General features: G+C 39.2%; 2 protein-coding genes across 2 annotated transcripts in view; both read left to right on the top strand.

The window, feature by feature from the left end:
• The first annotated feature begins 9,494 nt into the window (after positions 1-9,494).
• Positions 9,495-16,393, top strand: part of LOC131931733 (mucin-2) — a 34,906-nt gene continuing 28,007 nt past the window's right edge. The window contains exon 1 of the mRNA XM_059288567.1: positions 9,495-9,734. The gene's annotated coding sequence lies outside the window, so the exon portion shown is untranslated. The remainder of the gene's footprint in view (positions 9,735-16,393) is intronic.
• On the top strand, positions 10,416-10,916 carry LOC131931729 (variant surface antigen E-like). The gene has a single exon (XM_059288557.1). The coding sequence runs from the start codon at positions 10,416-10,418 to the stop codon at positions 10,914-10,916; it is 501 nt and encodes a 166-aa protein (XP_059144540.1).

The following is a 16,393-nucleotide window of genomic DNA, read 5'->3' on the forward strand; positions in this document are numbered from 1 at the left end:
GATATTTTTTCTTTGTAAGCGTGTTGTAAACAATAGGTAGACGAAGCGATTACTAAGTAAGAGGGGAGAGAAGTGACGTACATCGCGATATTTGAAAACATGGCGATGTTTAACCTCAACCAAAAAAGGCAATGAACCTAGAAGGAAGACGAATATATATCTTAGTCTTGCAGCAGATTACCTGCCCATGTTCGCTTTTAGTATTACAGTTTTCATCAAACTTCTTTTTGACTTGAACTTCTTTAATTTTTTAAGAAAGTTTACTTATACATATTACATTACGTCTAATGACAATTTTTTTATTTTTACCACTCATGTATTTTCTTTTTTCTATATCTTACATTGTCATCTTAATTTTTGATCACCTTAGTAAAAATTTGCTTAAGATTATAAACTTCAAGTTTTAAAAAACAACAACGTTATAGTACGTCGTGTCAAATGACACACCGTTTAAAATGTCTACATTTAAATTTCACCAAAATAATGATGTATAAACTAAATATGATATGACGTTAGCATACATATCATTCAATCTAATCACTCTAAAGTACAAATCAATAATTTTTATTGATTAAGGGGCTGGGTGAGTTATTTTTATTCGGGTGCCCAGGGAAGGTTTGGAGTTGGTTGGGACAAATTTTATACACGAGTCGGTGACGTTTTCACCGAGGCAGGGTTCGAAGCTAGACCATGCATGTTTTGGAATTGTTAGGGGTCGAGTCTATAGTAGGGTCGGGGGAGTTTTGTTAACACAGAGGGATGTTTCGAAGTTGGTACATCCATGTTTTAGAATTGATAGGTAGAGAGGCCATACTAGGGTCGGTGAAGTTTTCACCGAGGCAGGTTGCAAAGTTGGGACATGCATGTTTAGGAATTGTTGGCAGTTGAGTTCATACTAGGGTCGGGGAGTTTTGCTAACACTGAGGCAGGTTGTAAAGTTGGTACATGCATCCTTGGAATTGTTAGGGCCCGTGTTCATACTAGTGTCGGTGAAGGTTGGTTTTGAACTCGGAACATGTATGTTTTGGAATCGGTAGGTCTAGAGTTCATACTAGGGTCGGTGAAGGTTGGCTTTGAACTCGGAACATGCATGTTTTGGAATCGGTAGGTGTAGAGTCCATACTAGGGTCAGGGGAGTTTTTGTTAACACCGAGGTAGGTTGCAAAGTTGGTACATGCATGTTTAGGAATTGTTGGTAGCCGAGTTCATACTAGTGTCGGTGAAGGTTGGTTTTGAACTCGGAACATGCATGTTTTGGAATTGTTGGTAGCCGAGTTCATACTAGTGTCGGTGAAGGTTGGTTTTGAACTCGGAACATGCATGTTTTGAAATTGTTGGTAACCGAGTTCATACTAGGGTCGGTGAAGTTTTCACCGAGGGTGGTTTCAAAGTTAGTACAGGCATGTTTTGGAAGTGTTAGGGGCCGAGTTATACTAGTGTCGGTGAAGGTTGGTTTTGAACTCGGAACATGCATGTTTTGAAATTGTTGGTAACCGAGTATGAACTCGGAACATGCATGTTTTGGAATTGTTGGTAGCCGAGTTCATACTAGTGTCGGTGAAGGTTGGTTTTGAACTCGGAACTTGCATGTTTTGGAATCGCTAGGTGTAGAGTCCATACTAGGGTCGGTGAAGTTTTCACCGAGGGTGGTTTCAAAGTTAGTACAGGCATGTTTTGGAATTGTTAGGGGCCGAGTTCATACTAGTGTCGTTGAAGGTTGGTTTTGAACTCGGAACATACATGTTTTGAAATTGTTGGTAACCGAGTTCATACTAGGGACGGGGGCGAGGGCGGCGGACAAAGTTGTCGATGTAGGTAGGGTGCAAGAGATATTCAACGAGGAGTGGTGTCTACAAGTTATGTATCCCAGTCTGTTGGAGTGGTTTCTAGGGGTTGTGATATTAGTTGAATAAATATTTGTCTGTAGGATTGTCATACAGCCTTTGTCTCTTAAATGGAATAGGTATAGTGTGGGTAGTAGTACGGTCTGTTTATCTAGCGGTTGGTATTGAGGTTAGTGTGATGACGCAAGGTTGGATGGGAGAAGGGGGAAGGGGTTGCGGACAAAGGGAAGGGGAAGGGCGAATAGTGATAAAAATAACTCACCCAGCCCCTTAATCAATAAAAATTATTGATTTGTACTTTAGAGTGATTAGATTGAATGATATGTATGCTAACGTCATATCATATTTAGTTTATACATCATTATTTTGGTGAAATTTAAATGTAGACATTTTAAACGGTGTGTCATTTGACACGACGTACTATAACGTTGTTGTTTTTTAAAACTTGAAGTTTATAATCTTAAGCAAATTTTTACTAAGGTGATCAAAAATTAAGATGACAATGTAAGATATAGAAAAAAGAAAATACATGAGTGGTAAAAATAAAAAAATTGTCATTAGACGTAATGTAATATGTATAAGTAAACTTTCTTAAAAAATTAAAGAAGTTCAAGTCAAAAAGAAGTTTGATGAAAACTGTAATACTAAAAGCGAACATGGGCAGGTAATCTGCTGCAAGACTAAGATATATATTCGTCTTCCTTCTAGGTTCATTGCCTTTTTTGGTTGAGGTTAAACATCGCCATGTTTTCAAATATCGCGATGTACGTCACTTCTCTCCCCTCTTACTTAGTAATCGCTTCGTCTACCTATTGTTTACAACACGCTTACAAAGAAAAAATATCCCACCCCTCTACTTGAGACATAAAATAAAAAAGTGTATTGTGCCTTGTCGTCGCAGGAAACAAAAACGGTGGCGTCTAATGTTGTTAACCCTTGTCTTCCTAAATTATTTTTTAACTTGTTAAAGAAATTGAATGTTTAGTTAATGATTCTGACGCGAATTTTTTCACAAGGGACGATACTCGTGGCTGTAAACAAGGCTGTTCTAATTTTAGAACAGTTGTCTTTCCTCTCGTTTCTCTATTAGGGAAGCCGTAAGGGGAAGACACGCGACACGTCTTTTAAAATGTAAACAAGCGTGCACGGGGTGCACTTAAAATAAACCCCGCTGCGAAAATGACAATGGCATGGTGACACTTTTTGGAAAACACGCTTTCATGTAAATAAAATAAGAGTCGCTTTTGTTGTCGCCATGATAATGTATACCTATAAGTTCTCTCCGCCATTACCGACCTAGTATGAATTTCGCGCGCGCGCGCATGTGTGTGTGTGTGTGTGTGTGTGTTTGTGTGTGTGTGTGTGTGTGTGTGTATGTATATCTCAAAAAAGCGTATCATGTCAACACCTGGGCAACAAGTCATAGTCAAAAAGGCCTAATTCATTACAGATCTATAGGAAATCCCTCTTTACATGTACTTACGTTAGGGGGAGTAAACTCATTTGAATAAAAAAAAACGTATTTAAATATATAGAGTTATAGAACCTTAACCCCGCATACCTACGTACCAACGCATCAAGTCGCCCTGTTGCCCATTAAAAAACACGAACCTACCGAGACTTCGTTTCGTCTCAAACCTGACTTAACGGTGGTTGAAAGAAAATTCCGACCCTTAAATATATTTTTGTTTTCGCTGACCCTCGCTATAAGCGCATAGTTACAACCATTAATCTTTCATACATAGCAAGGGACGGTTCGCAGGACATGTGGAAACAAAATTTTTTAATTTGATCAAAGAATGACCGGGCGTACGATATGTGAACATAGTTCATGTACAGCTGTAGTCTAATGAAAAAAGCCGAGAGCCGGATTTTTAAAACTTGAAGTTTATAATCTTAAGCAAATTTACCACCACCACCACCACCACCACCACCACCACCACCCGCTTGGTAACATCTGTCGCCACACTTAACGGTAGCTTTGCGGATAACTACTTAGCTCTTTCGATTAAACGCGCGGTGCAAAATTTAAAAGTTATATTACAACCCTTTTCGGCGTCGTTGTTAATTACCATAACCCGTCAACCGAGCAGGGAAAAAAGCCATTAATCATCATGACCTATCAAACCGAGCGGGGAAAAATCACTGATGCATAATAATAAATGTAATTAGGCGGGACATCATGCTGTGATGTCCCGTAGGTTGGATCAATATAATATCCATTAATCACTACGATGCGCGTGTCATGGTAACAGATGTTCCCACACTTAACGCTGGCTTTGCGTTAATTACCATACCCCCCGGTGGGATCGGGTCGGCGAACAACGCATAAAAGCGGTGAAGCATAACCAATTTAATTAGCTGTAATGGGCCAGCGGCTGCGATCAATACATTCCCATTAAAACGGGCAGCGGTGAGAAAACTTCGCGGGCGGGTCGATACGTAACAGCTGTGGCTGATCGTTATCTTTAATGGATGTTATTCACAAAGTACACGCTAACGCACCCCTACCCTCAAACCCCATCATTACTCCCCCTCTCATCCACCAACACCCCTATCCGTTTACTATTAAACATACATACATTCAAACAAACCAACAAATTAAACATCAAAGAAAAGAAATATATCAAATAAATAAATAAACAAAAGTAATTAAAATCAAATTACGTAACTCGTTAATAATAATTTAACTAATTATAAAATAAAATTAAATTAAAAATAAAAAAAATAAAAATAATTAAAAAGTAAACAAATAATCAAATTACGTAACTCGTCAATAAAAATTACACAATATAAACAAATAATGAAATTACGTAACTCGTTAATAAAAAATTACACAATATAAACAAAGTAATTAAATTAAACAACAAGTAAACAAACAAATTAAACAAAATAAAAATACAATCAAAGTAATTAAATTACGTAACTAGGTCAAAAAATTAATTAAAATTTAAAAACTCATTAAAACTAATTAAAAAACTCATTAAAATTACGTAACTCGTTAATAAAATTAATTAAAAATTTAAAAATTAAATTCAAACTCATTAAAAAACACATTAAAATTACGTAACTCGTTAATAAAAATTAATTAAAACTTAAAAATTAAATTCAAACTCATTAAAAAAGTCATTAAAATTACGTAACTAGGTCGCTGATTACGTAACTAGGTCAATGATTACGTCATAATGTTACTAATTACGTCACAAGGTCACCAAAAGGTGACCTACTGACCTACTGACCTACTCCCCATCCGCATCCCTGCGCATCCTCCCCATCCCCATCCGCATCCCCATCCCCATCCCCATCCGCATCCCCATCCGGAGTATTTTACTATATGTCTTTGCGCCTGCGGCTCCTTCACCCTGCGCCTGCGCCTGCGCCGGGAGTATTTTACTATATCTCGTTGTTCCTGCGGCGCATCCCCATCCCGAGTATTTTACTATATCTCGTTGTTCCTGCGGCGCCTGCGCATCCCCCTGCGCATCCGAGTATTTTCCTATATATCCTTTGCGCATCCTGGGTGCGCCTGCGCCTGCGGATACTACCCAAAAGTGACCTAATATACTACTCAAGTATCCTTTGTATCATGTTGATATACAAGTATCCTTTGTATCATGTTGATATAGCAGTATCCTTTGTATCATGTTGATATAACAGTATCCTTTGTATCATGTTGATATACAAGTATCCTTTGTATCATGTTGATATAGCAGTATCCTTTGTATCATGTTGATATACAAGTATCCTTTGTATCATGTTGATATACAAGTATCCTTTGTATCATGTTGATATAACAGTATCCTTTGTATCCCGAAGTGTGACACCATTACATTAGCTCGAGTCATTACTGACACTTAAAGCACCAACCCCGCCCCATTACTGACACTTAAAGCACCAACCCCGCCCCATTACTGACACTTAAAGCACCAACCCCGCCCCATTACTGACACTTAAATCACCAACCCCGCCCCATTACTGACACATAAAGCACCAACCCCGCCCATTACTGACACTTAAAGCACCAAACCCGCCCCATTACTGACACTAAAAGCACCAACCCCGCCCCATTACTGACACTTAAAGCACCAACCCCGCCCCATTACTGACACTTAAAGCACCAACCCCGCCCCATTACTGACACTAAAAGCACGACCCCGCCCCATTACTGACACTTAAAGCACTAACCCCGCCCCATTACTGACACTTAAAGCACCAACCCCGCCCCATTACTGACACTTAAAGCATCAACCCCACCCCTCCCCCCCCCCCCAACCGCCCACATTTCACCAGTGCCACAAACGCCCCCTTCATCCGACTCTAGACACGGTTTATCATTCATAAACAAACATCAACCAAGCACAATACACTCTGTTATGCTACCTGCCCACCACCTACCCCCCCCCCCCCCCCACCCCTCTCTGTAACATAGAAATTACGTTAAGCCTTGCCTCGCCCTAGGTGTGACCTTTGGGGAATGGGCAGACCCACCCTGACCCCTCAACCCTTAACTTGACCCCCGCATTAACGTCATTCCATAAAAATGTATGTAAGTCTAAGTGATCCAACCTAACAACTAGACTGTTTATTTTACTAAGTCGTCTACCTACGTGACCCAAGTTAACTAGACCTCGCGTACTCTCGACTGCATTAGGCGACTCAACCACTTTCAAAAAACACACAGAACTAACACCTTACGGAAGCAAAACACATTAAGATCACTCTGCCCCGAGAAACTAGTATGAGTGATCCAATGTACTGAATAAATAACAACAATGGCTCAATCTTCACAAGCTTTTACCTAAATCGCCAAGTACGTTTGTTTGTCTGTGGGTTTGTGGTCAAATCTTGTAGCTCAGTGTCGACCCATTTTTTAATCAGCGATTGTTTTTAAATTATTCTACATAAGTAATGTCCTACGACTACGCAATAATAATTTTTTTTCAATATAATTAGTGATAAAAAAAGTCATTAATTTAAACATAGCTAAATATATAAACCAAAAAGGGAGATAACTTGATATTGGCGATCACTCTATCAGTCAGGTGAGGTTTTTATGTTTCTTTTGTTCAAAATCTTGTCCTACACGTTTATGATCAAGATTATTTACGACTGTAAGGGGGAGGGGCGCACCTTAAATAACATGCCTACTATACAAGGTAAATCAAATATTTAGGGTATGTATAACTTGAGGTGTCAAACGATAACAATCAACACCAGAGGACAAGATGACATTAAAAACGTTTTGTAGCTTGTGGATCATCTTTTCTGTATCTAAATACCACGAATTCCAAACATTTTATGGCAAACTTCTGTTTTAAATTTGTATTTCAATTTTTTTATTTAATAGTTTCTTGCAACGTGTAAGTTCAAGTTGGATATCCACTGAGTTCGTGCCAGGATAAAAAAAATGTCCTACCTTTTTTTAACTAGTTGCACCTATGGCTCGTGATAGAGTCCTATAAAAGAAGAATCTGGTCATAAAAATATATTGTGGTAAATGTAACGGTGGTTGGGTTTATAAATCATGGTCATAAAAATATATTGTTTTCTATTATGTATAGGTGGGTGGGTTAAAGAGGGGGCGGTCACAGTGTGCTCTAAGAAAATATAATCGATTTTTTTCACAGCCTTTTAATTATTGAGCTGGTCACAATACGTGCATACACGCTTACACACACACACACTTAGACACACATTCACACGCTTAGGCACACACTCACACGCTTAGGCACACACAGATACAGAAGACACAAACACACTCAAAAACTGACCCAGCGAGAACCCCACAAACAATGATGCACAGCTACTTCGCACGCACACACACTCACACACACACACACATGCCTATACACACGCACGAAAAAGGAATAAAGTTCATGATGTAAGAATTTATTCACTCGCGGGATGTTGCGATCTGTGATGATAAACACAAACATTCCAACATCAGAAGACAATCAACATCCCAATGACGTCATAGCTAGACAACCTTCTCCAGACTCTGGCCACCCATCTCAAGGTTGTCGCTCTACCACTGTATACAACAGCGTTAAAGTTACGTGGTGTAGGGGGTAGCGCGCAGCAACTAGGTAATGTGTCCCGACAGGCCGGATGTTGAGGGGTGGGGGGGGGGGGGGGTCTTAGAACACGAAGCCCGGATGTCAGGCATTGTTTCAGGCCCAAGTGTTCAAATTAAAATAACTTAGATTTAATCGCCGATAGAAATATTTGAGAAAAAAAGACAAGCTGACAAGATATTTATCTGTTGAACAATATATATATATATATATATATATATATATATATATATATATATATATATATATATATATATATATATATATATATATATATATTGTATATATATATATATTTTTGTATATATGATATTAGTTAAGGTCATGAGTCACAGTTGATCTGTTTCTGGAATAAAATCTTCAATGTTACCATACTATTCTAGTACGATCTTATCAAATATCTGCTGAAACTCTTTACAAACTTAGTATGGGACTCCGTTTTATCAAGTTTTATAATTTTTTGGATTAACCGAAATTTGTATCTTGTCGTATTTTAGAACTGATGTTACTTTAACGCTTGTTACATGATTAGCACATATAGCCCTTTAACCATATGTTATTAAATAGTTTAGTTGTAATATAAAATTAAAAGAAAATACTTTATACAAAATATTCATTAATGATGAGAATTCTTTCTATTGAAGTAAAGTCCCCTTTTCAAACCTGTCGGTCAAGTGAAGTAGAGTTGACCGGTTTCTGTGACCTTGGCTTATGAAGGGATAGTGTGGTCAGCTCTATGCCAAGCCGCCTTTACTTTCCCTAACGTAAGTTAGGTACCCAACAGAGCTGGGTGGACTCAGGGACGGTCTACTGACTTGAACCCGGATTCGAACTCTGGATTAGTAATCTAGCGCTCTACTGCTAGGCCACGCCACGCAATCCCATTTTTTTTTATTGAAGGCCTGTTTTTAAAAACTGGCGTTAGTAGTATGTTTACTCTGATAATAAATCAGGCCTATTATTGTATAAGGGACGACGTGGTCGAATGGTAGAACCTAAGACTGCTAACCCAAAAGTCACGAGTTCAGTTATATGGCTACAGTCGATGCATGTCCCTGAGTTACAATAGGGAAAGTAAAGGCGGCTGACCACAATATCCCCTCATATGCCGAGGTCACAGAAACACACTTTATCTGCCCCGTGGGAATTTAAAACATTTTATTTATTTTTTTTATCATATAAATAAGAACTAAATAACAAAATGTTTTAACTTAGCGTCTTCTTTTGCTAAACTCAATACTTTAACTACAACCTTTGTACTAATATTTATTCCTTTGACGATTTAAAATGTTCTTAAAATGTTTTTTACACCCATATTGATTTTTAAAACAAAAAAAACGCGTGTTTATTTAAAAATGCTACAGTGCTTTTGCTTATGAGAATTATCAAACCTGACCCAAACCGTGCACCATACTTTTTCACGAACATGCAATCCCATTAGAAAGAATTTGAGCGACTCACCGCGTGTAGCCGACCCGAGGCGCGTGCAAGACGAGGGGGAGGGGAGGGGCGCTAACTCTGTGATGGGGAGAGAACCCAGAAACTATTGAGCTCCCCGTTCACTCACACATCGATCCACGCGCGTCATTTCGTGTGTGTCGCCACCGGCGTGTGTGAGTTTTCGGGAAAAAATTTTGTTCGCAGGGAGAAGAAAAAAAACGTGGAATTTTATTTGAAGGTTTTCTATCGGAGGTTTATCAAGTGTTCTTTTGTTGTCTTATCTACAGGCACGCCGGTAAATTGAGCCGGTAAAGAGAGCCGGTAAAAAGAGCCGGATACGATAGCCGGTCCAGCTGGATTACAAAACTCACGTCATGTAAGTACTCACCATACAGGGTCATTGCTACACGCGAGCGGCAAGCTGGCTCATCCGGCGTGAGGGTCAGCGTAACCAGATAGGTAGATTATTGGGGGGGTTTAGGTTAGGGGTAAGACGAAATCTAGAATAGGAGTTACAATTTTAACCAGGAATTTATATTATCACATTTAGGGTAGGGTATAATCAGAAATATGGATGAGTGGTTATGGTTAAGAATAATTATAAATTTAGATTGTTTGGTTGGGGGTGAGGGTAATTTGAGATTTTGTTCAGCAATGGATAGGTTCAGCTTATTTAGATATTTAAAGGTTTAAAGTTATAGTCAGATTAATAAAGGATTTTAGGGGTTATGGTTAGGGAAATCAGAGGTTTTGATTATCAAGGGTCAAGCTTTATAGGGGTTAGGGTCAGAATACTCACAAATTTGATTATTAGAACAGACATTTATTGAGGAAAGAAATTAAGCATATGTTTAGATCGATGGCAACACAGTGCAATCGATCTATTTTTTGAATATTTATAAGCCGCACTTAAACTACATGTCGACAACTAAATTCAAACTATAGGTTAAATAACAATAGGTTAAATAACAATAGGTTAAATAACAATAGGTTAAATAGCTATATGTTAAATAATAATAGCTGGTTAAATAGGTATCCATCACACTGTCTTTCCATTATGGGCACATCATCATCCAACAACAACAGCAGCATCACCACATCGTCCTCAGATCAGCAGCATCCTACCACTCCATCACCACCATCACCATCCAACTACAACAACACAACATCGTCATCAGACCAGCAGCATCCTACCACTCCATCACCACCCTCACCATCCAACAACAACAACACCAACACTACCACATCGCTCTCCGACCAGCAGCATCCTACCACTCCACCAACACCATCACCATCCAACAACAACAGCAGCATCACCACATCGTCCTCAGACCAGCAGCATCCTACCACTCCACCAACACTATTATCATCCAACTACAACAACATCGTCCTCAGACCAGCAGCATCCTACCACTCCACCAACACTATTATCATCCAACTACAACAACATCGTCCTCAGACCAGCAGCATCCTACCACTCCACCAACACCAACACCATCCAACAACAAACAACAGCACACCACAACGACTACTTAAAGATACCCTGAATGAATTTTGAGCTTTAAAAAAGTCATGAACAATAGATTAGGGACTGAGAGAGTGAGATATAGAGAGAGAAGATGGAGAGAAAGAAAGAAAATGGGAGGAAAATGAGAGGTGGGGATGTTGTGAAGCCTGCAGCTGTGATGTATTTACCCGGCATGCACTGTGTGAGATGGGAGAGTAAGATAGGCAGGGAGGGGGGGGGGAGGCGGCAGGTGAGGAATGCTGCACGTTTTTTTTTTGTCGGTGTTCAAATCAGGTCAAGTTTGACGGATGGCACGGGGGGGGGGGGGGTAGGGATGTGTTGCTTGGTTGTAGGAGGGGGGGGGTGATGTTGGCTGTTGTAGTGGTAGGGGGTAGTTGGTGATGTGTCGAATGGTTGTTGTAATGTAAAGGGGTGGGGTAGGAGGTGGTAGGGTGTTAGCTACCGATGTGTAGTATGGTTTTATAATGTAAATGGGTGGTTGTAGGTCTTGAGTGGGGGTAGGAACATAGGTAAATTATCATTGGGGGGGGGGGGGGGGCTTTGGTGTACTCTTGGCAGGTTAATGCTGTGGGGTGTGGTCGAGGGTCTGAGATAAAAATTAAGATGATCTTAAAAGTGTGGGGCTGTGTTACCTAGCGGTAGAGCGCTAGACTGCTAACCTGAAAGTCTGGAGTTCGAATAGTCCACCTATCTAAGATGGGTACCTAACTCACGTTAGGAAAAACAAAGGCGGATGAACATTCTATCCTTTCATATAGAAGTCTCTGAAACAGATAAACTCTACTTCTTCTGCCCTCATGTGTCTTGGGCACGAATGAAAAAATATGATGATGGTCTTAAAAGTGCACTTTGTAAACAAATTCTCAGTTGCCGTCAATGACAAGTAACATTAAGACGGTCCCTAAACAACATCACGTTAGGCTCTCTCCATTTTAGTTCTCCTAAAATGTTACTTGTATGACGCGAGTCTGACGCACGATCGACTTAACCAGCCTTGACACCTAGATCTAGATAGAAGCTGGATCAAATTTTGACAAGACCTAGGCTTCAGGCTAGCTCTATATAGAAAACAAACAGCTAAGACAAACAGCTAAGACAAACAGCTAAAACAAACAGCTAAGACAAAGAGCTAAGACAAAGAGCTAAGACAAAGAGCTAAGACAAACAGCTTAGACAAACAGCTAAGACAGACAGCTAAGACAAACAGCTAAGACAAACAGCTAAGACAAACAGCTAAGACAAACAGCTAAGACAAACGGCTAAGACAAACAGCTAAGACAGACAGCTAAGACAAACAGCTAAGACAAACAGCTAAGACAAACAGCTAAGACAAACAGCTAAGACAAAGAGCTAAGACAAACAGCTAAGACGACAGCTAAGACAAAGAGCTAAGACAAACAGCTAAGACAGACAGCTAAGACAAACAGCTAAGACAAACAGCTAAGACAAACAGCTAAGACAAACAGCTAAGACAAACAGCTAAGACAAACAGCTAAGACAAACAGCTAAGACAAACAGCTAAGACAAACAGCCGATAGAGAACACGGTTCCTGGAGGCTGAATCCCTTAAGCTCTGACCAGCTAAGCTCTCGTAAACTCTGCATTAGTCCCAAGTGCTAAGCTCTCCGCCTCGCCTCTTAAACTCCTTCGCACTGTAGTTTAGTTCTAATCCTTTAGCTCGATAGACCAGTATTAGCACTTGGTCCTTTAATTACGTAGGTTTAGTTGTGTCACAAGCTTCATGTAAAATGTTGGTCTATTGAGCCATATAGAGACATATTTGATCTAAATGTTGGTCTAGTGAGCCGTATAGAGCCATACTTGATCTAATATGTTGATCTAGTGAGCCGTATAGAGCCATATTTGATCTAATATGTTGATCTATTGAGCCATATTACATATAGAGCCATATTTGATCTAAAATGTTGGTCTGTTGAGCCATATAGAGCCATATTTGATCTAAAATGTTGAGTCATATTACATATAGAGCCATATTTGATCTAATATGTTGGTCTAGTGAGCCATATAGAGCCATATTTGATCTAATATGTTGGTCTAGTGAGCCATATAGAGCCATATTTGATCTAATATGTTGGTGTATTGAGCCATATAGAGCCATATTTGATCTAAAATGTTGGTGTATTGAGCCATACAGAGCGATATTTGATCTAAAATCTTGGTCTATTGAGCCATACAGAGCCATATTTGATCTAAAATCTTGGTCTAGTGAGCCATAAAAAGCTATGATCTAATATGTTGGTCTATTGAGCCAAATAGAGCCATATTTGATCTAAAATGTTGAGCCATATTACATATAGAGCCATATTTCATCCAAAATGTTGGTTTGATAGGCCCTAAAGAGCCATATTTAACCAAAATATTTGACTATAGGTCCTATTGAGCCATATTTCTCCAAAACCAGTTTTCTAGTATAGAGCCAATCCTTGGTTTAAAAAAATACATGACCATCATGTTCGTTACTGGACATTGGTGTATTGATGTGGCCGAGTGGTAGAGCCGTACAGCCTCTAGCTGGTAAAAGCTATTCGAGTTTTGACTTGGGTCTACCAATTGTTAGAGAACCCAAAAATTTGTAAGTGAATCCCAAATCTTCGCTTAGCTTTTTCTGTATAAAGTTTTCGGACAATGCGAGATAACAAACTGGACGTAACCCCGAAGGACGATGGTGGTGGGTCATTTCAACCCCGCAGATCTTGTACTATAGTTTTTTCTTTGCCTCAGACATGTAATTTACAGCGTCAGTTTGTCTTGCATGTTCACTTTAATATTATAGTTTCATTCATCGGCTTCTGAGGACTGATACAGATTTACACTAGTAATACTTCTTTCTTACATGTAGCCTACTTTCATTCGTTTTGGACGGTTTACTTACATATAGTGTCATAAAGATATTTAATACAAAAAACTTCAAAGAAAGTTAAACCTCCAACAGTAAGTTGAGTTGTGGATCTACATCTATTAAGGCTTAACCATACTGCTTTCCTAATAGTTTGGGGAAAATGTATACTTAAGAAATAAATATTGCCACTAGCTTACTATACTTCTTCTGTTTCAAATAACACCTCATACATTTATGTCTAAATGGATAAGAAATTAAAATGTAATTAACTTGTAAATATTTTTTATTAACAGCTAAATTTATGTTTTTGTTACCTTCTCTATTTACTTTTGTGCTTATCTCCACTTCAATTATTTTCTATTTTAAAAAATGTAGTCAATTTTAGCACTCATATAAAAGTTTGTTGACGTGTTTCAATCAATTGGTAGCGAGAAATCGTCAACAGAAATCGTCAACAGAAATCGTCAACAGAACAAATATTGGTAGATCTGTCGTGTCAACAAAGTCGACATGTTGACCTAAGTTGACCTCAGTGTTTCATCACGCTGAAATCGTCAGAGGTCGCCAAACTGTAAACAAATGTATTAGCAAGGGTTAATTCATCCCATCAGCAAATTTAAAACCCTAAACTTTATTTAACCACAACTAGTTTTCACTAGAGACATTGTTAACAAAACGTTACTGTCCCTTCCAGCCAACATTGGAATGTTGATTTAATATTTCTTCTTTAAGAAAATATCTTTATTATATATTCAACATGTAAGCAGAAAATAAGTGTTTTGTTTTTCATATAAATTAATACTTTTCTTTTTATAGAAATGTACCATTTAACTAAGTATACTTTGTTGTGTATACCCTCGCAAGGCTTACATTATCATGTAGGCTTCACATCACGACACTCACTAACTCAAATTCTCCAAGCAGACTTTACACACACCATTACAGCAACACAGAGGCGTAGCGATGGGGGGGGGGAGGGGGCAGGTGGGAACATATGTCCCCGGGAGCCGACCTTAGAGGGCGCCAAAATGGGTTGTAAAAACAAATTAAAATGTCATTTAGCTGTATTTTTGCAGTTTGAGGGGGGGGGGGGGTGCGAATTGAAAATTTACTCCCGAGGGGGGCGCCTAATTGAAAGTTTGTCCCCGGGCGCCGGGAAGGGTCGCTACGCCTCTGCAGCAACATTCATTTATCACAACAACAACACTAATTACACCTAAGCAAGGCGCCCTGAACTTTGACCCCCATCAATCTTACCCTTGACATTCACCAACACCTACCTAAACACCGGCCATCCATTTCCTGCCATCGTCACGTGCCGGCCGTCAACTCCCAGAATCCAGTGCGCGCACATGTCGTCTGCTCCGTGATTTCTAAACCCGCCCTAATCCGTCGTTTGCTCTAACATAGAAGTATTTCAAACTGAAAATCGACTTACTACTCCACCCCTTCCCCGGCCCTTAAAACTTTTCTTTAATCCTTTTAGCTGTATAATCTGTCTAAATATCGATATCGATTAGGCGTTTTTTTATTCGCTGTATTATTGTTGAAGGTTTTCAAAGTTTAAAACTGGATTATTCTTTAGCTTAAGCATAGAATAATTTTAAAATAACACTTTTAAAATAAACATGCACTTGAAGCACCAACCCCTCCCCTCCCCCTTCCCCTCCTCAACTTATCGAAAATTAATGAATTCATTAAGTTAAATATTGGTTACAAGGGTTATGATTCAAATATTCGCTCGTGAACTTTGTCTAAAACACACCACTGAAGTCGAAAAAAAAAAAATCACGAATGCGTCCTTTACTAAATATCGTATTGATGCCTAGAATAAAATACATGACAAAGGAACAGTCGTGTTTAACCCCCCCCCCCCCCCTACCATTTACTCTCATAACCCAGTTTACATAATACTGCCCTCCTTACAAGCCCCATGCTAATACCAGATTTGTATTACCTCACCCACATTAATCAAACCAATTTTTTTAACTCAAAATATTTTATACACATCTACTACCACCCTCTCATAGTCCACTCATCAAGTTGGCAACACCCTTGACAGTCTAGACGTGTAATTAACAAACATCATTAATTGTCCAACTGCCATAGTCGTATTTTTGCCAAAGCTAAAATACATCAAATCTGTGCAGTCGTTAATCAAACGCGTAGCTATATACCAGCGACAACCAACATCCATGAATAACAAAACAAGTAAACAATAACATTTGTCATGTGAGTAATTTGTATGGGTGCACGTGGCGATAACATGAGTGGCTACTCCAGAGGCGTAGCGACCCTTCCCGGGGACAAACTTTCGATTTGCACCCCCCCCCCTCAAACTTTCGATTTGCACCCTCCCCCCCTCCTCAATCTTTCGATTAGATTTTCCAACCCATTTTGGCGCCCCCTAAGGTCGGCGCCCGGGGAAATATGCCCCCGCCATCGCTACGCCTCTGGGTTACTCACATAGTCAAAATACTGGTGACTAAAGGATAATTGTACTTCAAGTGTTTGAAGTTAGCCTAGATAAGAGATGATTCAAACTGAAGCCTTTCTTTTATTTTTTTCGAAAGTTTAATTAATTCAAGATACACAACGAGGCAATTAAAATTACATTTATTTTCATGTTGCTTGAATAAAATCTTCA

Source organism: Physella acuta, unplaced genomic scaffold (assembly GCF_028476545.2).
Source record: "Physella acuta isolate Inbredline_101_S28 unplaced genomic scaffold, ASM2847654v3 ptg002019l, whole genome shotgun sequence".
Taxonomy (NCBI): domain Eukaryota; kingdom Metazoa; phylum Mollusca; class Gastropoda; family Physidae; genus Physella; species Physella acuta.

Bases quoted from the DNA above. Each gene is read 5' to 3' on its own strand.
- LOC131931729 (XM_059288557.1), top strand. From the start codon at position 10,416: ATGGGCACATCATCATCCAACAACAACAGCAGCATCACCACATCGTCC.